We start from the raw sequence: 23,151 nt of genomic DNA, 5'->3' as shown, positions 1-23,151 counted from the left end.
TCACCTGCTAAATTTTCAACAAAAAATAAATGTATTTTAATGGTTTTAGGAGCTGTGTTGAACACAGCAGCTGCTGCAGGACACCTCAGCACAGCAGCTTGAACAGCGCAGATCCGTGTCACTTTCAACACTAATATTTGGGAATGTGTGGGTGTCAGAGTAAGTTTAATACTTTCCTGACATAATTTAATGTAATTTAATTTTACTGGCTCGAAATCCAGGTCAAAATGGCATTTTAACATGTATTTTGCGAGCATTTTTCTGAGTGTGTCCAGTCGCGGATCTCCATTGAAAATGCATTAACATCCGGGAACTTCATAAATATTTTGCCCGGTTAGGAGACGTCATGTCGCTGTCCATGAAGGGACGTTTTCGTTTCAAAGAAAAAAAAAATTATACACAGATAATATCATAAAATGCATTAAAATTGTAATCCTGCGAAGTAATCCCCATTTTTACTAAATTACCTGTAATCTGAATACGTCTTTTTTTCTGTAACTGTAGCGGAATACAGTTACCTTTTTCTATATCCTAATTACGTAACGCTGTTACATGTATTCCCTTACTCCCCAAGCCTGGCTGGAACTCATTTGAAATGGACAGACGCAAAGTGGAAAAGTGTCCACATTTCAAATTGTTTTTGGAAATCATGGACGTCGTGTCCTCCGGACAAAAGAGGAAAAAGACCATCCAGATTGTCACCAGCACAAAGTTCAAAAGCCAGCATCTGTGATGGTATGGGGTGTGTTAGTCAGAGGTGTCAAGTAACGAAGTACAAATACTTCGTTACTGTACTTAAGTACACTTTTTAGGTATCTATACTTTACTCCATTACTTATTTTTCTGCCTACTTCCGACTTCTACTTATTACATTTTCACACAAGTATCTGTACTTTCTATTCCTTACATTTTTAAAACAAACAGCCTCGTTACTCTTGGCTTCAGCACATCCACCGGCGCGGCTTTACCGAGGTGCCAGCGCGGATTTATCTGACAATGGGTCCGAAGAAGGCACTGACGGCGGAGGAGGGAGACGATATCAAGAAGTCCCTGGACTTTTTGTCTGAGGAAATCTCTGTGGTTAAAATGCAGCAGAAATCCATTATGGAGCTGGTGGAAGAAGTGAAGGCTCTCCGGATCCAGAATGCCGAGAAAGACCGGCGTCTGGTGCACCTGGAGAACCGTGTTGCAGAGTTGGAACAGTACACAAGGATGAACGACGTTATTATTACAGGAATTCATATTAAACCTCGATCCTACACACGGGCGGTGTCAGAAGACAGTGGAGGGGAGGCCAGTGAGCAGGAGGCCAGCTCAGTGGAACAACAGGTGGCTGACTTCCTGCAATCTAAAGGTATTCAAATGGACTGTAATAACATTGAAGCGTGCCACCCCCTGCCCAGGAGAGAGGATGGAGACAAGCGAGCAGTTATAATGAGGTTTGTCAACAGAAAACATAAAATGGCATTGTTAAAACAGGGACGGAAACTCAAAGGAACAAACGTATTCATCAATGAACATCTGACCAAAAGAAACGCAGACATCGCCAGGAAAGCTCGTCTCTTAAAAAAGCAGGGAAAAATTCAACAGACATGGACATCCAACTGCAAAACATTCATCAAACTGAACGGAACACCAGAACAAGCGAAGGTTATGGTAATCAGGAACATCAAGGAACTGGACAAATACGACCAATAAGGTATGAGGACACAAACACATCACAACACCATGACACAGACCAGAGGAACCTATTCATCTACTACATCATCTACATCTGGAGACAAGAAGGATATAACTCACAGGATTGCTGATCATGGAAAACTAGAACTGAGAACATTTAAATACACAGACCACAATGTACTGGACTTGGAGCACGATATAGACCCGGACAATAATTTCTTCTCAAATATTAATGACAGTTGTTGCTATTATACAGATGAACAGTTTAATCGGATCATTAAAACGGATAACAAATTATCAATAATCCATTTCAACAGCAGAAGTCTGTATGCAAACTTTAACAACATTAAAGAATATTTAAGTCAATTTAAAAAAAAAATTAACATAATTGCTATATCAGAAACATGGATCAATGAAGATAAAGGAATGGATTTTGAACCAGTCGAAGCAGTGGTTTGCAGATTGAAGCAATGCTTCAACCTATTGTTTCGTTTATTCTTTCTTTCTTTCGCTTAATTTTCCCCCGCTAAAACCCTAAAGAGCATACTTCTGTGAGTATTATTTACCTTTTCTATGTTAAACCGACCTGTTATGGTCTTCTGAAACAGTTGATAGATGTATTTTATAACTTAAAAATGGGAGCGACGCTAACACGTTAGCATGTCTATGGCATTTTCAATGTTAAAAGTTAGCATGAAGCAGTTCCAGCTGTCTTCACGTTCGGGTGCATTTGTTTTCAAATTGTAATATTTCTTAAATTTATTTTTGTTTATATATTAATAATCTAATGATAATTATTATATACAATTTCAGAGAAAGAGACAAAAAGAACCTGAATAGAAACACAACAGAAAATAAAATATAAAAGCAACTAACAATGAACATACATACATACAGAAATAAATAAGTGTTTCCTGTGAACACCTAGTGACTCTTACACCTCCATTTCATCCCTGTTTTATTTAAGTTTAATGACAGTTTGTTTCGGTCAAACCATATTTTCAATGTGTTAATTTCTTCAGTGATTTCCTCCAGAACTATCTGCCAAACTAGAAAACTGCTGCATCCTAGTAAGAGCAGAATACTACTGGAATGAATCTGAATAAGGAAAGTTTTTTTTTTCTCACTAAATGGATGCTGCACTCACTGCAGTTTATTGTCTGGAATAGTCCCAGATTGCATTTCAGAGCTTCTAGAATTGAAACATTTTCATGCAGGTGGTGTTGGGGGTAATTTTGGGTTTTGGGTCTTGGGCCACATGTAGAATGAATCAGTTTTTAAATTAAGCTTTCAATTCATATAGTGGCATCTACCTTTTTTTTTTTTTTTTTTTTAAGGTTACTTTATACTTTTATACTTTAAGTAGGTTTTGGAGCACATACTTTTTCACTTTTACTTGAGTAAAGAGGTCAAGTTGATACTTCAACTTTTACCAGAGTGTTTTTAAACTGCAGTATCTATACTTCTACTTAAGTAACAAATGTGTGTACTTTTGACACCACTGGTGTTAGTGCCCATGGCATGGACAACTTCCACAGCTGTGATGGCACCATCAATGCTGAAATGTACATCCAGATTTTGAAGCAACACATGCTGCCATCCAAGCAACGTCTTTTTCAGGGACATCCCTGCTTATTTCAGCAAGACAATGCCAAGCCACATTCTGCACGTGTTACAACAGCGTGGCTTCGTAGTAAAAGAGTGCGGGTACTAGACTGGCCTGCCTGCAGTCCAGACCCGTCACCCATTGAAAATGTGTGGTGCATTAAGAAGCGCAAAATACAACAGATCCCGGACTGTTGAACAACTGAAGTTGTACATCAAGCAAGAATGGGAAAGAATTCCACCTACAAAGCTTCAACAATTAGTGTCCTCAATTCCCAAATGCTTACTGAGTGTTTTTAGAAGTAGAGGTGGGCGAATCGATCCTAATATGGATAATATCGATACCAACACTGGTATTGATATTGAACGATCTTCATGTAAAATGATTGATACTCAAGCTTTTTTCTCTCCCACATGCACTGACTGCTGTGCACGCAGATTCATCAAAGTCTACTCTCTGTCTGTAAGAGCAGCCCTGCACTGTGTCACACAACACGGAGCAGCGCAACCTCCCCCCTTTGGTCTTTTGTTGTTGTGCTGTCACGTGGCTCAGCAACACCAGCCAACAGCCATGCATGGAGGCTCAGCCTGGCCCGCCCACTCAATCCTCTCCTCGAGTCAGCCCTCTACCTCAGGAGATTTTGTTTTAAGTTGTGTTGAGTAATATTTTTTTTAAACAAAAATGTTGATTGTGACAATAAAGTATTTTGTTGTCATGTACAATGTTTGGCGAAATTCTGTTCTAGGTCTTTTGGATCCTTTGGATCTATGGAGCTTAAATATGAAAAAGTATCGGTATCGGTATCGGTATCGATATTGGTGATACTGGGCCTGCATTTACTTGGTATCGGATCAATACCAAAATTCCCAGTATCGCCCACCTTTAGTTAGAAGGAAAGGTGATGTAACACAGTGGTAAACATACCACTGTCCCAGCTTTTTTGAAACGTGTTGCAGACATCCATTTCAAAATGAGCAAATATTTGCACAAAAACAATAAAGTTTGACCATTAAATATCTCGTCTTTGTGGTGCATTCAATTGAATATAGGTTGAAGAGGATTTGCAAATCATTGTATTCTGTTTTTATTTACATTTTACACAACGTCCCAACTTCATTGGAATTGGGGTTGTATTTAAAATGTTCAGAATGACCAGTACATGTTTGAGAGGGTCACAGAAAAGTGTAAAATTTTTATTTTGATATTTTAAGAGAAAATGGCTAAAATAAGTGGGACAACTTATCTTATAACTTATAACATTGAAATAAAATGAACATTTGCCAAATATAATGACATTTTATTTCAGTCATCTGGAGTTATCTAGACATCTTAAATGCTTTAAAGATTATCAGGGAAATTTGCCAACAGCCAATAGCCCAGAAAGTTTAAGTTACTAAATATGTGGTGATTCTGGACTCTATGTATGTCATTTTCTCGGGGTTTTCTCTTAAAATATCAACATTAGAAATTTTACACTCTTCTATGACTCATCTAAACATGTACTGGTCATTCTGGACATTTTGAATACCTTAGAAAATCTGTAGCTGCTGTAGTTTAGAAAATACAGCTGTATTTGAAGTAACACTTGGGACAAAAAAGGGGGTGGTCATTTTTGGGCTGTTCGTGGCAGATTTGGCACATATCCCAAGTTTCATTGGGGTCATATTAGTCTTGAACAGTTGAGTTATCCTCTCCTACATGATGTGCATACATGTCTCAGCTCGGTCCTAGACTAAAGCAAAAAAGTGACAGATGTGTGGATTTAGCATCCGAAAAAGTCAAACAATTTGCATTAGAGGAAGGAAGATGGAAGGAACTGAAAGAATAATGCACATTCGAATGGGAGTAAAAATGGAACATTTGGCCTTTACATCCAAGGAGAGAATGACAGAAATGGATGGAAAAGGTTACAGCCTAATGAAAAAGTGTCAGGCAAAAAATAAAAGGAGGAAAAATGAACAGAAGGGCGCTGATAATGTGCAGACACTTCACATCCGTCTCTTCACTTTAAATGTAAACCTCCATAACTCTTTTTACTTATGAAGCCATTTTGGCCTTTTCCTTGCAGTCGTATTCGGAGTAACGTGGACGGCCGTTACCTGCTGGATGGCGTTCCTTTCAGCTGCTGTAACCCCACCTCCCCTCGGCCCTGCCTACAGTACCGCCTGACAGACAACAGCGCCCACTACAATTACGAGTACCAAACTGAAGAGCTCAACCTGTACAGCCGCGGCTGCAGGCAGGCGCTCACCGACTACTACATGGATCTCATGAACTCCACGGGTCCTGGTGTGCTGTCCGTCGTGTTAATCCAGGTGGGTGACATGAACTCCTAAATACCACTTCAGGTGTTCTGGGTAAAACTCCCTTAGCAAAAAGTAGTATACTTAAAGTTCATTTTATTAAGTATGCTTCAGTATAAGTATAGCAAGTATACTACAGACCGTGTACTGTTAGTATACTAGAAACTACACAAATTTAATACTTTTTTGGACTAAATTGGAACATTTCAAGTTTCTAAAAGTATATTTTAAAGTTAGTTTTAAGTTTGCAAAAGTACACTCTAAAGTATACAAGTACACTCATCTTTATACTATCAATGTACTTGGTATATCCCTTTTGTATGCTTAAAGTATACCACATGTACACTTATCAATGTACTTGATATATCCCGCTCTTATGCTTAAAGTATACCACAAGTGCACTTATCGATATACTACCATTATACTAGTTGTATACTTTGAGTCCCTATTTTTAGTATATTATTGTATACTTAAAGTATACTGTTATACACATTGGTTATTTCACTATTTTACTTTTTATAATTTAATTTTGCTTGGCATATTACTTGTAGTTTACTGTTTATACTGAAAATATACTCCTTAAAGTATTCTTAAAGTGTACTCATACTGTATGTACACAAGAATGTGATGCATTTAAAAAAATCACAAGACAGAATGTTGAAAACAAGTTTGATATATTTTCAAACATTTCAAAAACAAAGACCTATGAAATCAAGTCCTTCCTTTGTGGAGAAAATTAAAGGAAAAAGTGCATGTAAAATGTAAATATAATGGTCTCTCCAAGATCAAGTCTTTATTTGTAAAAATGTAAACATAGTGTCTTCAACTGAGAACTAAAGTCCTTCCTTGTCAAAAAAGGTAAAAGAAAAGTGCAAACCTTTGGAACCAAAAATAAATAACTACATAGAAAAAAAAAATCTGTACTTTTATGACTTCTTTTCAGTTACTTGAGTCAATGACTTGACTTAGTATATCTTGCTCCAAGTGCATAATAAGTGTTAGTACTTTGTGGCAGAAAGACGTAAAAAGTATACTAAGTATAAGTGCAAGTTTTAGTATTAAAGTATAAGTGTAAGTCTTAGTATTAACAGGGGTGGTGGCCAAGTGGTTAATGCGCTTGGTTTCAGTTCAGAAGGTTCTGGGTTCAAATCCCACCCCGCCACATTTCTCCATGTAATGTGGAGTTGCTTCAGGAAGGGCATCCGGCGTAAAACTTGTGCCAATTCAACATGCAGATCCACCTTGGATTTGCTGTGGCGACCCCAAGTGCAAACAAGGGAGCAGCCGAAGGGACTTACTTTGTAAGTCTTAGTATTAATGTACTTAGACTTTTGTTTATACTTATCAGTATAAGCCAAGTAAGTATACTTCACTATACTTAAGTGTATAAAATATAGTTTATAAAAAGTCACCTTCAAGTATACTTCCTCAGTTAAAATAAGTATACTCATAGTACACTTGAATAAACTTCTTTTTGCTAAGGGCTGGCAAAAATAAAATGCCAGTAAACACAAATACTCCTCATATCAAAAGTGTTGACTGCTATTACTTGTAAAGCTACGACGGTGTGTAGGATTTAGAATGGTTGTTTGAAGAATTGGAACAGAGCAGTCATGACATGTGTTCATTAGTGTATGCCATGTTGAATCAGCCTGCTTTCATAAATGCAGAATGAGGCCTTGAGGCCGCAGTGTTGATACAGCAGCCCCAGAGAGCCAGGAAGACTGAAGAAGAACAGAAGAGGAACCACTGGTTGCGCCTCCATACAGTCTACTGGTTGCTAGCATTTGGGAACTCGATTTTTGTGAAATGGGGAATCAAACATATCACTTGTCATATGAGTTGAATCCATCTTCAAAGATGGAAAAGTGTTAAAGGGAAATAAAATCATGACATGTGACATAATCCACTCTGCAACCTCACCAATAGATGACACTAAATCCAAACAACTTTAAACGAACTAAACTCACGCATACAAAATAAATCCAGTCTGACAGAGAGGGTGAAGAGTATTGATGCACATTACCGCCGCAACAAGCGCCAAAAGAAAACATCGACAGACAATCGATTTCTGTCTTTCCTGCCATCAGTCTTTTAATCAAACATCCACTTTCACTCCTTTTCCAAATAACAGTATTGATGACCTGGTCTTGTCGAATAACAAAAGTGAAGACAGAGCAGGAAGCTTCGCACACCAGCTTTCTCCGTATCCTCAGGCTTATCAAACAATCTATACCTTTAAACGCAGCATCTCAGTGCTGCTCAGGGTCGAGTTATCGAGGCCTCACGCTGAGCTGCAAAATAGCATTTGATTTTGTTTCTGGCAAATGTCTGAGCACAAAACCTGCGGTGAATTTTATTTTGAGCTTGCTGGTTTGTTTGCAGCACTCAATAAATATATTGACAACTCCAGCTTTATTATCATTGGTGCTGTGAGAATACTGACGGTCCATCTCTAGACCTTCATAACTGCAACTCATATCTTGATTTAAAAAAATAATGATAACATTCACTGTCCCAGAATTCTAGTAACTGGCCACACTATTAAAAAAGTGGGAACATTAAAACATTTAAAGCACTTTTTTTAGTTTACTTAATTTAAAGGTACAACTACTTAAAGGGGATGTTCAACATTTTTCAAGTAGGTGTCTATTTTTAGATGTAGTGCAGCAGATAACTGAAACAATCATGCAAATGGTGATAAAAGCATCAAATTCATCAGAAATACTCCTTAGACATTACTCTTCTGAAAAAATGATTGGCCACTTGAATTTTCAATCGGTGGTCAGGTAGGGGTCAATTGAAGAATTACACAGTTGTCAAAATTAAAAGATGCGCCAATCATATTGAAAACTATACCACATTATTTGCTTGATCATAAAGATTCCAAAAAGGTATAGTTTGGACTATCTGTGACTGAATTCTATGGAGTTACGGGATAAAAACAGCAAAAATGGTGACAAAGGTCAGTTTCAGTTTGTACAGGGATCAAAAGATAAAGTTGCTCCATTGTTGGTAAAAAGTGGTGCAAATTATTGGTTGAGCTAATATGATTAATAAATGGAGTAGTTTCGACAATGTTGAATGCTTGGTCTCCAAAGTAAAGGTCAAACAAGGTCAACGTCCATTGGATTCTATGACATGTCAAATCAAATCAAATCAATTTTATTTATATAGCGCCAAATCACAAACAGCTGCCCCAAGGCGCTTTATATTGTAAGGCAAGGCCATACAATAATTACGGAAAAACCCCAACGGTCAAAATGACCCCCTGTGCGCAAGCACTTGGCGACAGTGGGAAGGAAAAACTCCCTTTTAACAGGAAGAAACCTCCAGCAGAACCAGGCTCAGGGAGGGGCAGTCTTCTGCTGGGACTGGTTGGGGCTGAGGGAGAGAACCAGGAAAAAGACATGCTGTGGAAGAGAGCAGAGATCAATCACTAATGATTAAATGCAGAGTGGTGCATACAGAGCAAAAAGAGAAAGAAACACTCAGTGCATCATGGGAACCCCCCAGCAGCCTAAGTCTATAGCAGCATAACTAAGGGATGGTTCAGGGTCACCTGATCCAGCCCTAACTATAAGCTTTAACAAAAAGGAAAGTTTTAAGCCTAATCTTAAAAGTAGAGAGGGTGTCTGTCTCCCTGATCTGAATTGAGAGCTGGTTCCAGAGGAGAGGAGCCTGAAAGCTGAAGGCTCTGCCTCCCATTCTACTCTTACAAACCCTAGGAACTACAAGTAAGCCTGCAGTCTGAGAGCGAAGCGCTCTATTGGGGTGATATGGTACTATGAGGTCCCTAAGAGAAGATGGGACCTGATTATTCAAAACCTTATAAGTAAGAAGAAGAATTTTAAATTCTATTCTAGAATTAACAGGAAGCCAATGAAGAGAGGCCAATATGGGTGAGATATGCTCTCTCCTTCTAGTCCCTGTCAGTACTCTAGCTGCAGCATTTTGAATTAACTGAAGGCTTTTCAGGGAATGTTTAGGACAACCTGATAATAATGAATTACAATAGTCCAGCCTAGAGGAAATAAATGCATTAATTAGTTTTTCAGCATCACTCTGAGACAAGACCTTTCTAATTTTAGAGATATTGCGCAAATGCAAAAAAGCAGTCCTACATATTTGTTTAATATGCGCATTGAATGACATATCCTGATCAAAAATGGCTCCAAGATTTCTCACAGTATTACTAGAGGTCAGGGTAATGCCATCCAGAGTAAGGATCTGGTTAGACACCATGTTTCTAAGATTTGTGGGGCCAAGTACAATAACTTCAGTTTTATCTGAGTTTAAAAGCAGGAAATTAGAGGTCATCCATGTCTTTATGTCTGTAAGACAATCCTGCAGTTTAGCTAATTGGTGTGTGTCCTCTGGCTTCATGGATAGATAAAGCTGGGTATCATCTGCATAACAATGAAAATTTAAGCAATGCTGTCTAATAATACTGCCTAAGGGAAACATGTATAAAGTGAATAAAATTGGTCCTAGCACAGAACCTTGTGGAACTCCATAATTAACCTTAGTCTGTGAAGAAGATTCCCCATTTACATGAACAAATTGTAATCTATTAGATAAATATGATTCAAACCACCGCAGCGCAGTGCCTTTAATACCTATGGCATGCTCTAATCTCTGTAATAAAATGTTATGGTCAACAGTATCAAAAGCAGCACTGAGGTCTAACAGAACAAGCACAGAGATGAGTCCACTGCCTGAGGCCATAAGAAGATCATTTGTAACCTTCACTAATGCTGTTTCTGTACTATGATGGATTCTCAAACCTTACGGAAACTCTTCAAATAGACCATTCCTCTGCAGATGATCAGTTAGCTGTTTTACAACTACCCTTTCAAGAATTTTTGAGAGAAAAGGAAGGTTGGAGATTGGCCTATAATTAGCTAAGATAGCTGGGTCAAGTGATGGCTTTTTAAGTAATGGTTTAATTACTGCCACCTTAAAAGCCTGTGGTACATAGCCAACTAATAAAGATAAATTGATCATATTTAAGATCGAAGCATTAATTAATGGTAGGGCTTCCTTGAGCAGCCTGGTAGGAATGGGGTCTAATAGACATGTTGATGGTTTGGAGGAAGTAACTAATGAAAATAACTCAGACAGAACAATCGGAGAGAAAGAGTCTAACCAAATACCGGCATCACTGTAAGCAGCCAAAGATAACGATATGTCTTTGGGATGGTTATGAGTAATTTCTTCTCTAATAGTTAGAATTTTATTAGCAAAGAAAGTCATGAAGTCATTACTAGTTAAAGTTAAAGGAATACTCGGCTCAATAGAGCTCTGACTCTTTGTCAGCCTGGCTACAATGCTGAAAAGAAACCTGGGGTTGTTCTTATTTTCTTCAATTAGTGATGAGTAGTAAGATGTCCTAGCTTTACGGAGGGCTTTTTTATAGAGCAACAGACTCTTTTTCCAGGCTAAGTGAAGATCTTCTAAATTAGTGAGATGCCATTTCTTCTCCAACTTACGGGTTATCTGCTTTAAGCTGCGAGTTTGTGAGTTATACCACGGAGTCAGGCACTTCTGATTTAAGACTCTTTTTTTCAGAGGAGCTACAGCATCCAAAGTTGTCTTCAATGAGGATGTAAAACTATTGACGAGATACTCTATCTCACTCACAGAGTTTAGGTAGCTACTCTGCACTGTGTTGGTATATGGCATTAGAGAACATAAAGAAGGAATCATATCCTTAAACCTAGTTACAGCGCTTTCTGAAAGACTTCTAGTGTAATGAAACTTATTCCCCACTGCTGGGTAGTCCATCAGAGTAAATGTAAATGTTATTAAGAAATGATCAGACAGAAGGGAGTTTTCAGGGAATACTGTTGAGTCTTCAATTTCCATACCATAAGTCAGAACAAGATCTAAGATATGATTAAAGTGGTGGGTGGACTCATTTACATTTTGAGCAAAGCCAATTGAGTCTAATAATAGATTAAATGCAGTGTTGAGGCTGTCATTCTCAGCATCTGTGTGGATGTTAAAATCGCCCACTATAATTATCTTATCTGAGCTAAGCACTAAGTCAGACAAAAGGTCTGGAAATTCACAGAGAAACTCACAGTAACGACCAGGTGGACGATAGATAATAACAAATAAAACTGGTTTTTGGGACTTCCAATTTGGATGGACAAGACTAAGAGTCAAGCTTTCAAATGAATTAAAGCTCTGTCTGGGTTTTGGATTAATTAATAAGATGGAATGGAAGATTGCTGCTAATCCTCCGCCTCGGCCCGTGCTACGAGCGTTCTGGCAGTTAGTGTGACTCGGGGGTGTTGACTCATTTAAACTAACATATTCATCCTGCTGTAACCAGGTTTCTGTAAGGCAGAATAAATCAATATGTTGATCAATTATTATATCATTTACTAACAGGGACTTAGCAGAGAGAGACCTAATGTTTAATAGACCACATTTAACTGTTTTAGTCTGTGGTGCAGTTGAAGGTGCTATATTATTTTTTCTTTTTGAATTTTTATGCTTAAATAGATTTTTACTGGTTATTGGTGGTCTGGGAGCAGGCACCGTCTCTACAGGGATGGGGTAATGAGGGGATGGCAGGGGGAGAGAAGCTGCAGAGAGGTGTGTAAGACTACAACTCTGCTTCCTGGTCCCAACCCTGGATAGTCACGGTTTGGAGGATTTAAGAAAATTGGCCAGATTTCTAGAAATGAGAGCTGCTCCATCCAAAGTGGGATGGATGCCATCTCTCCTAACAAGACCAGGTTTTCCCCAGAAGCTTTGCCAATTATCTATGAAGCCCACCTCATTTTTTGGACACCACTCAGCCAGCCAGCAATTCAGGGAGAACATGCGGCTAAACATGTCACTCCCGGTCTGATTGGGGAGGGGCCCAGAGAAAACTACAGAGTCCAACATTGTTTTTGCAAAGTTACACACCGATTCAATTTTAGTTACCTCCGATTGGCATAACCGGGTGTCATTACTGCCGATGTGAATTACAATCTTACGAAATTTACGCTTAGCCTTAGCCAGCAGTTTCAAATTTCCTTCAGTGTCACCTGCTCTGGCCCCCGGAAGACAACTGACTATGGTTGCTGGTGTCGCTAACTTCACATTTCTCAAAACAGAGTCGCCAATAACCAGAGTTTGATCCTTGGCGGGTGTGTCGCCGAGTGGGGAAAAACGGTTAGAAATGTGAAGGGGTTGGCAGTGTACACGGGGCTTCTGTTTAGGGCTACGCTTCCTCCTCACAGTCACCCAGTCGGCCTGCTTTCCTGGCTGCTCGGGATCTGCTGGAAGGGAACTAACGGCGGCTAAGCTACCTTGGTCCGCACCGACTACAGGGGCCTGGCTAGCTGTAGAATTTTCCACGGTGCGGAGCCAAGTCTCCAACTCGCCCAGCCTGGCCTCCAAAGCTACGAATAAGCTACACTTATTACAAGTACCATTACTGCTAAAGGAGGCCAAGGAATAACTAAACATTTCACACCCAGAGCAGAAAAGTGCGGGAGAGACAGGAGAAGCTGCCATGCTAAACCAGCTAAGAGGTAGTAGCTGTGCTAAGCTAGCGGATTCCTAAAAACACACAAAGTGAATAATGTGTAAATAATTTAGAGGTGATTCAGCAGAGGGAGTGCTTTAGTTAAGGCACGTGAAGATTACACCGTGAAACAAATCGTTATCTAGATCAATCTAATTGCGCAGATTAAACAGCTAACAGATACAGCAAAACACCACTGTGCTCCGGAACAGGAAGTGATACAATACCGCAGTGAGAGCCAACCACCAGTAGAGGCCGACATATGTGACATATGCTACACCATAACGTGATAACTAAGCATGATACATGGTCCAAACTATTCCTTTTTAAAACCCTGTTAAATCAACTAATAATTTGCATCATTTTTTATCAAAATTGGAGCAACTTTAACTTTTGACCCTTGTACAAACTGACACTGACCTTTGTCACCATTTTTGCTGTTTTTATCCCATAACTCCATAGAATTCAGTCACAGATAGTCCAAACTATACCTTTTTGGAATCTTTATGATCAGGTAAATAATGTGGTATAGGTTTCAATATGACTGGAGCATCTTTTAATTTTGACCCCTGTGTAATTCTGTGTAAAAAAAAATCAAACCTCCCATTTTGACTGGCTCAAAAAACTGACTCATTGGATTGTATTTCCATCTAATAAATATATATAGTCCCAACTAAATTAAATTAAATTATCTTCCATGGATGTGGTTTATTTGAGTTGGGGCTCCTGTTATGTGTCGACGCGGGTTGAGGAGCGAACCTGCGTTTGACGGAACCCAGCGCCAAAATAACCAGAAAGTGGTTCAAATAACAAAAACAATTTATTTTTCACCCTCTGGTGCATAATAAAGTGTAGAAACTAAACAGCGTCATTCTGGTGGAGTGAAGACTGGCACGCTCTCCAGCGCCCAAAAGGATCGAAGCCCGGTGCTTCTGGACTCACTGTTACAGCCAAACACCCCCCAGGTGGACACGACAAACCGACTCTCTGCGAAGGATAGAAGAGGTGAGGTAAGTCAGTAGTTACAACTAATATCCTTTAAAAGACACACACTATCAGCATCACATTCAGGTCTGTATTTTAAGCTTTATGCAAATGAGCAGCTTCTCACAACAGGTGGAGGATCACTTGTCCGCACGCCACAGCAGTGAGAAGCAAGCTGCACAATTCTCATCACAATTCAAATATACTGCGTAACAAAATACCAAGTTACTATCAACAAGTAGTCAAACAATTAATCACCTCTGATGTGTGCTGACAGCATGTGTCCCTCACCCTTCCTGCTTCACAGGCTCGATGTGTCAAACCCAGGCGCGGTCCTCAGCGTCTCACAAACGAACATCACAAGGTCGAGTTCCCGGCAATTCTGCCTGAATCACCCATGGCTTAAATGCAGAACGCCATCTAATTATCTGCTTCAGCTGAAAGTCTTTAAGGTTGCATGTGAGCATCATCCACAGGTGCTGCACATGATGTTGATGAGGGTGTGAGCACCATCCACAGGTGCTGCACATGATGTTGATGAGGGTGAAGGACTCTTCGGTCAGCACCTTTTCCACAGACAAATCAGTTTCCATGCCACCTGGAGAGCAAAGAAAAGAAAAGAACACCAAAATGTCCAGCCACACCCCCCAACACACAACAGCTCCATATATTTATAAGATATAAATCCTGCACTGAATCCTGAATTGAATTCATCCAATGAGTCATTTTTTGTGTATCTCACAGTCGGTTTAATCAAGTTACAATGACTAATTAATCAGTTTCTTTATTACAGACACAACCGTAATATAGAGGTCCATTGATTTACTAACACTGTTAAAAACCTGTAAATATTAAAACATTAGGTAATTATATTACTCCATAAGCATAAGTATGTGTGTATTTTAGACAGCCCAGTCTCATGTTTTTTTGTTTTTTTTGTTTGTTTGTTTGTTTTTTGTCCTCCCATCATGAAATAAGTCAAATTTTCGTGACAGGGTTTTTTTTTTAAACTCACTATTACTAACCCTACTCCTACCCTCAACCCTAACCTTAACCACCCAGACCCCCCATCCCCCCTTCACTTTTAATTTCATGCAGCCATCACGGAATGAATTAGAATGAATTAGAATGAATTTGTGCTGAATTAGAATGAATTCGTCACAATATCACAAACCAATAGATTAATGTATATTTCGTGCTGCTGAATCATGACTTGCCGTGAGACTGGGTTGATTTTAGATCACTGGCAGCTAGATTTATCAGAATGCATATACATGGATTTTCAGTTGCATTTGGTCTGATTAGAAATTTGTATATCAGATTTGTAATCGCTGACGACAGTCAAACACTTGAATATCAAACTGGCATTGTGGTATCAACTCCACTCACAATCTTAAGTTTAAACCTGTATGGATAAAGATGAAAAATAATGTTTACTGACGTTGCATATTCTTTTAAGCATCTCCAAATTGTTCCCAGTTTCAGTCTGATAATAATCAGATTGTTCACTGCAAAAACTGACATCTAAGAAAGTAAAAAAGACTTGTTTAAAGAAAATTTGACTTATTTTTTGTCTAAATAGAAAAATAATCTTGTTGAGCATTTTCAAGAAAAAATGTCCTATTTTGGGAAAATGTTTGCTACTTTTGAGAATTCTAACCAAGCAAATTTTTCTTACCCCATTGGCAGATTTTTTGCTTAATACAAAACAATTTGGCTAGATTTAGGATTATCTGGCTTATTTTGAGAGGGGCAGTTTTTGCAGTGTTAGTATAAGGAAAGGGTTAAAAAACATGAAATATCAAATTAATTCTTCAATAAATGTATTATTTTGAGATTGAATCACTCAGAATCAAAATTGTAATTTGGTCAAACTTTTAAAAACAAAGATTGCTTTGAGTAAACCTGTGATCCTAAATGAATCGAATTCATGTCCTTAAACTGAATAAACTCAAACACTGCGTGCAGCATGTGGCCTCAAAGTGATGAAGTGATGTGTTCCTTTTCATGATGTCAACAATGAAACAGTAGAATGTATGATTCTTGTTCTGGATGTAACCATCAGCTGCATTTTATCATTTCTATCCAGCTCTCCGTGATCATGAGCCTGCGGTACCTGCAAACATCCGTGGAAGCTGCCATGGCATTGGAGAACCCAGAAGGGGACAGTGAAGGTTATCTGCTGGAGAAGGGCTTGAAGGAAACCTTTGAGAACCTCAAGGCCAGTGCCCTCGGCATGCTTAAATTTGGTCAGATTAATCCTTCCACTGAAGATTCCCCTGCAGCTCCAGATGCTGAGAAGGCTGCTGCTGACACCATCACCGAGAAGGCTGCCAGCCCTACTCCTGCCAGCTAGAAGAAAACATGACAACATATGTGCTGAGGAGGAAGGGGCGCAGGGGGGAGTTGTGTCTCAGGTTTCGTGGCTCTGTGGATAGAACATCTTTTGGGTTTGACATTAGGCTTGACTTATTTTCTCCAGTGCAGCAGCCGCAGCTCCCTTGCATATGGCCAAAAACCCCATAAGGAATCTTCTCAGGTCCTGCCCAGACAAACATCTCCTCTGTGCAGGACTGAATGAAAGTGTAATCACCACAGAATTTTTTTCTAAGGAGATGTGTAGTTTTCAATTCTCACTGTACCTAGAGGAGAGTCTAAATGCATGTAGTGTAAACTCACACATCGACACATTTCACACATTTCAAATTGGCAACATCACAATCACAAAAGTTCATCCCATGTGCACTGTATTCATTTTGCAGCTGTAGACTTTTGAAGAAACTGCAATGAAATGTATAGGAACCTGTTAAAAATGCACATAAAATATATTAAAGGTAGATGTTTTTAACTGCTTTGTAGTGTCTGCTTCCTTTTGTACGCGCAGTGTTGGAGTGGTGCAGTTGAACTGGCTGTGGGTTATCCAAGGTGAGATGGATTAATTGTGAGAGTGTGATGCCCCATATGAAGCTGTCATCTAGTCTATTCTGGTAGCTCTGCAACAATCTGATAATCCTGGTGTAGTTAATCCCAGAACTGCTGCACAAGCAGTATCACCCCACAGCGCCAGTACACGGGAGGAATACGAGGTCTGTCAATAAAGTATAGGTCCTTTTTATTTTTTTCTAAAATAAATTTGGATTTCATTCATATGTTTTTACGTCAGACATGCTTGAACCCTCGTGCGCATGCGTGAGTTTTTCCACGCCTGTCGGTGACGTCATTCGCCTGTGAGCACATCCTTGTGGAGGAGTCGTCCAGCCCCCTCGTCGGAATTCCTTTGTCTGAGAAGTTGCTGAGAGACTGGCGCTTTGTTTGATCAAAATTTTTTCTAAACCTGTGAGACACATCGAAGTGGACACGGTTCGAAAAATTAAGCTGGTTTTCGGTGAAAATTTTAACGGCTGATGAGAGATTTTGAGGTGATACTGTCGCTTTAAGGACTTCCCACGGTGCGAGACGTCGCGCAGCGCTCTCAGGGAGGCTGTCGTCAGCCTGTTTCAAGCTGAAAACCTCCACATTTCAGGCTCTATTGATCAGGACGTCGGGAGAGAACAAAGAAGTTTTCAGAAGAAGTCGCTTTCAGCATTTTATCCAGATATTCCACTGTTAAAGGAGATTTTTTAATGAAAGACGTGCGGCGGATTGCAGCGTCGGCTCGCAGCTGCTGCGACGCTCCGCCACAGGAAAAACACCTCCGTTGGAAGCCTTAAGGACAAGTTGGGAACATGTCCAGCTGTTAAACCAATTTCTCATATACTCACTCCACTGAAAGCCATCAAAAGCCGCTTGGATTTTACAAATGGTTATCAACACGGAGGTGTTTTTCCTGTGCCGCCGCACCGCGCCGGCTGCGTCCCGACGCGCGGACCCGTCCGCACGTCGTTCATTAAAAAAATCTCCTTTAACAGTGGAATATCCGGATAAAATGCTGAAACTGACTTCTTCTGAAACTTCTCTGTTCTCTCACGACGTCCTGGATCAATAGAGCCTGAAATGTGGAGGTTTTCAGCTTGAAACAGGCTGACGACGGCGCCTGAGAGCGCTGCACGACGTCCTCGCTCCATGGGAAGTCCTTAAAGCGACAGTATCACCTCAAAATCTCTCATCAGCCGTTAAAATTTTCACTGAAAACCAGCTTAATTTTCGAACCGTGTCCACTTCGATGGTCTCACAGGTTTAGAAAAACTTTGATCAACAAAGCGCCAGTCTCTCAGCAACTTCTCAGACAAAGGAATTCCGACGAGGGCTGGACGACTCCTCCCACAAGGAGTGCTCACAGGCGAATGACGTCACGACAGGCGTGGAAAAACTCACGCATGCGCACGAGGGTTCAAGCATGTCTGACGTAAAAACATATGAATGAAATCCATATAGTTTTTTGAAAAAAATAAAAAGGACCTATACTTTATTGACAGACCTCGTATTCTGCCACACAGTAGCAGACCGACAGGCACAACGGGGAGTTTAACTGCTTGTTATTTATTATTTCATTTAATTCTGATTAAGACATTTTCTAGTGATCTGTCACAGTTGCAGACCCATTTGATATGTTTTTGAATAAAACCCTATAAAAATAAAAGGCCAATTAATGTTTTTTGTTTTGTCAAGCAGCTGAAACATAATATCATTGGTGGCAGACGTATACTTTCTTTTAGTCAAAGAACATGATGATTCCTTGACAGAGGCCCAGATTATACACCTGCTCAGCAAGCCAGCATCTAGGTTACTAAGGACTAAAGATATTTCAAAGTTTGTACCCAAAATATCACCCAAAACAACACCGTTCTCAGTTTTCTAATATACAACTTGTTTCTGTGCCTGTTGCCTGTTAAATGGAAAGAAGCTTTTATAAGCCACACCTCCTTTCCTTTTGGACAGGAACATCTCAGTCTCATGTCCTGCGTTTGATTATGGTAAGTGTAAGTCAGATTTCTGTCATTTATCATCTCTTAAATTCAAAGTGATAAATTGGAGAACATACACAGATCAGCCATAACATCGTGACCACCTGCCTAATACTGCGCAGGTCTCTCTTTTGTGACCAAAACAGCCCTGATCCATCAAAGCATGGACTCCACTAGACCTGTGAAGGTGTGGTCTGGTATTTGGCACCAAGATGATAGAAGCACATCCTTCTGCTGGATCGGATCTCATGGGCCAGCCTTCGTTCTGCAAGTGAGTCTAGGCCGCTCACAACCCTATTGCCGGTTCAGTGGTTTACCTTCCTTAGACCATTATTGATAGGTAGTGACCACGAGACACTGTGAATATCCCATAAGAGCTGCCATTTTGGAGATGTTCTGGCACAGTCGTCAAGCCATGACAATTTGTCCTTAGCTAGCTAGCTAGGCAGGTCAGCCACATTCACCACACTACTGAACAGCAGTGGGTCCTAATTGACAATCACCTATGCAGAGAACCAGTCCATCATCACTACCTCTCAAAAGTAACCATCTATATTGTAAGAGTGTTCCAGGATGCATCGTATAAAATGGCCGACACACATCCAAAATGTCCTTGTAACTATCTGATCTTAACCTAACTGCTTTTGAAAATGGCTGAAGCACAAAATGTCCTTGTATTTGGCAAAACTATCTGATCTTTTTACAGCTGTCTAATTGATAAAACCATCTGACCTTTTTTATAGATGTTTAATTGATAAAACCAAATTATTCACATCTATTTGGAAAAGAATCAGCATGATGGAACACTACGTTTTTATTGCGTGATATTACACTATATTGCAGACATATGCACACTATAAGATTTTTACATAACAACCTTGAATGCAACGTGAACAGACACCCGCCTACCTCACCTGACTTTGCAGCCAACTCACACAGACACTGATTCAAGACAGGCACATGGGGGTGGCTTAGACACAAGAATAAAAGTTAGAGGACAAATGAAATCATCTTTCTTTATTCCAGGTGTTTGCATGTGACCTGGTCAAGATCCCAGTGTTGAGATGACTGTATCAGTGTAAGAAATTTTGCAATGTAACATCTAAACTTTGAAGTCCGTTTCCTGTCCACTTCTTTTGGAGATCATTCACCGTGATAAAAGAACCTAACAATGTGCCACTGCCAGCCCCGAATATCATAGCTGACAATACCTCACAATGCAGGTTATACCTCTCATCTGAGGGTTCATATGTAATTGCTTGTTACATATAACATCAATCCAGTGGTACCCAAAGATCCTCCAAAGAGACATAGTACCAAACACATCTACCTGTTACCATAGGTCACTGGTTAGCGTCCAAGACAAGAAGCACTAGGACCCCAAAGACTTTGACCTTTGTTTTCCTGCAGAGGCATCAGCATTGCCAACAGCTGCTCTCTAGTGACCTCATGACAGCAGAAGCTGTACCCAGGCATCTTTCAATCTCAAAGGCCAAGGACCCAGGGGTCATAATGGTACAATGAGGTCTCAGGAAGCATTTGGTGTGTTTTTTTCCTATGCCCACTAGATGGCAGTGTCAAAGAAAAGGTTCCAAAGAAAGTGAAGTGCATTGTGCTTTGAATTGAATTGATTTATCAAAGGAATCTCATGAAAAAAAATAATAATAATGCTGTAGGCTTCAACAAGCAGCAGCGGCCTTGGTGGGCACTAGACCAAGGCTTTGTAAATGCAAGAAACTACCAAACATACTCATTTCAAACAAAATAAACTTGACTTTTCTGGTGATCTGGTGCATCAAAGTTATCTATTTACATTTACAGTAGTTACAGTAACCATTCTTAACATTCCCAGCCATGTTGATTGTGAGCTCTTATCATCTACTTGGTCCTGACAAAAACTGCTCATGCTGCTGACATGGAATTTCAAATGGAAAGCGCATTTTTGCTTATTTTCTATTGTGTAAGTAGGAAATCTCAACCTCTGACTAATGATCTTGGACAGCTGCACACTTATATGGTGCATGACACAGAGTATAGACTGGCTGAGTGGGTGTGTCTCACAGATATGGACAGATATGGACTTCTGTAACATATGTCACGAGAGTCTAGAATGAGCCAGTTCAGGTTTCATTTCAGGTCTAAATTTCACTCAGAGTAAGGATCTAAAAGATAGAATTGTGGGACCTCATGGATGTTTAACACAGTGGCGGTGCCAGGAAATTTTTGTTGTGGGGGCTGAGGGGGGCTGGGGTAAAAGTTGGAGGGGCTCCACAAAATGTCGTTGAAATGAACAATCTATAGTAAATTGCTTAAACATATGCCAAGGTATATGGTTTTAGGTCACCTGTGCTCCTCTAAAATGTTGTATCAATGCACACACACATCACTTAGAATGATTGCAAGTTCAGTGGACGCTCGTTTTGGCCGAACAACGATATACAGCTTCTGTATATTCTGTGTTAGCGCGCGGCTGCGGCCGACGTGCTTGATGAATTCCTGCGCTAAAAGTAGTTCCCAGATAATTGCAATATATTCCTGTGAGATAATAAGTATATCTCATCTAAATCAATTCTAAAATTTACCAGTAATAAAATTACAAAGATGAGTGAAGTTTTAAGAGTGGCTGTAATAAATATTTAGGAAACCTAAATTTTTGAAGTATGGAGTTAAATTTATCTCATTAATACTTACAAATGCACAGAGGCTGATTTACAAATATCCTTTGATTTGTACACGTGCTTTGTGATCCGCAAACACAAATGTCTGATTTGGAACTTGTGTGTGGGTTTTTACAAATAAATGTTTATTTGCAAAACTGAAAATTTTGTTTGTGAAGGGTGATTCAGCATTGGTGAATCACCGAACACACACATTCATCACTTTGCTCAGTTACGCAATATTGAGAAATTCTCAGCGCAAAACTGCAGTTGAGATCCACAAATATGTCAGTCGCTATTCACATTATTGGCAGAATTTATGGGGGGGGGGGGGGGGGGAGCATGACTCATTATTGGGGTGGGCTTAAGCCCCCCAAAGCTCCCCCTTGGCGCCGCCACTGGTTTAACATGAAACAACAAACATGTTTAACTGTAAAAGGTAAATAAAAGTAAATTTAGATAAATATGACCCTTTTAAAATAAGTCACGAGAAATGATAAACATGAAGCAGCGTGGATTTTTTTTTTTTTTTTTTTTAATGACACACTCACAGTGTCTACTTTTTGGCACATACTAAGAGCAAATATATAACTTAATAAGTATGTAGGTTACTTTACTAATGACACATTTAGCAGAGGAAATGCAGTTCTTAAATAGAAGTCGGACTACTTGCTTCTTCTCAGCATACATTGTTTTTTGGTATGAAGGTACTTTTGCTGTTTGGCACCATTTTTAAGCAGGAGACCGAGCTTTCGATTTGCACCACCAGATGTCGCTGTTGTACAGTGTTGGAGTTTTGCTTCGAGGTGCGTTCGCGGCCCCGCTGCTGCTGCTGCGGTCACAACTTTAATGAGACAAACCACAATATAATTTCCACCAGAACACAAGCTTTTGTCCAAACACAATCCGGCAGATTTCCCACCTGAGGTATGGTGGGTTTATGACAGAAATAAATAAATAAATAAAAAAAACAACAACAACAACAACAAAAACGCACTTCACCATGTTTTGTGTGTTAAATTAAGGGAACTGTCAATTCAGATGATATATTTTTCATATGAAACATATTTCAGGCTTTACGTTGTACACTTGCAGCACCCAGTAAAGAATATAAAAAACTTTTCTTCATAAATTTCCAACATTCAAATGAAACTTGTGCGCCTGTGCAAATAAAGAGCCAAACACGTTTCTGCGCTGTGGGCGTGCGTGTGTGTGTGAGAGATGACGCTTAATGTGCGTTTTGAAAATTCCGCTGTGGTTTGCAACTGTCAGAGAGGAAGAGGCAGGAAGGAAAGAAAGAAAGAAAGAAGGGCCACACAAAGTGTCAAAGCGCTCGACGAGGAGGCGAGATGGATTCTGATTCCTCACACGCGCAACCTTGACAATAGTTTTAATTAGCTGTCTTCTCTGGGGTTCCGGCGCACAACAATGGACTCTAACGTTATGGAGATAATAGAGGAATTCATGGAAAGTGCTTTGGTGCAATGGG

The 23,151-nt window shown here is 39.8% G+C and overlaps 2 protein-coding genes across 2 annotated transcripts in view; both read left to right on the top strand.

Annotated features, from left to right (window-relative positions):
• Positions 1-17,167, top strand: part of rom1b (retinal outer segment membrane protein 1b) — a 29,045-nt gene extending 11,878 nt beyond the window's left edge. The window contains exons 4-5 of the mRNA XM_034182083.1: positions 5,355-5,601; positions 16,191-17,167. Of these exons, the coding sequence (XP_034037974.1) occupies positions 5,355-5,601; positions 16,191-16,457 (514 nt within the window). The 3' untranslated portion in view covers positions 16,458-17,167. The remainder of the gene's footprint in view (positions 1-5,354; positions 5,602-16,190) is intronic.
• A 5,767-nt stretch (positions 17,168-22,934) lies between these two features.
• ccdc88b (coiled-coil domain containing 88B) overlaps positions 22,935-23,151 on the top strand; it is a 194,701-nt gene continuing 194,484 nt past the window's right edge. Inside the window, 1 exon segment of the mRNA XM_034181407.1 lies at positions 22,935-23,150. Within this exon segment, the coding sequence (XP_034037298.1) occupies positions 23,091-23,150 (60 nt within the window). The 5' untranslated portion in view covers positions 22,935-23,090.

The sequence above is a fragment of the Thalassophryne amazonica genome, chromosome 11, assembly GCF_902500255.1.
Source record: "Thalassophryne amazonica chromosome 11, fThaAma1.1, whole genome shotgun sequence".
NCBI classification, from domain to species: Eukaryota; Metazoa; Chordata; class Actinopteri; order Batrachoidiformes; family Batrachoididae; genus Thalassophryne; species Thalassophryne amazonica.
Note: the sequence above shows the minus strand (reverse complement) of the source record. Positions and strands in the feature narration are given on the sequence as shown.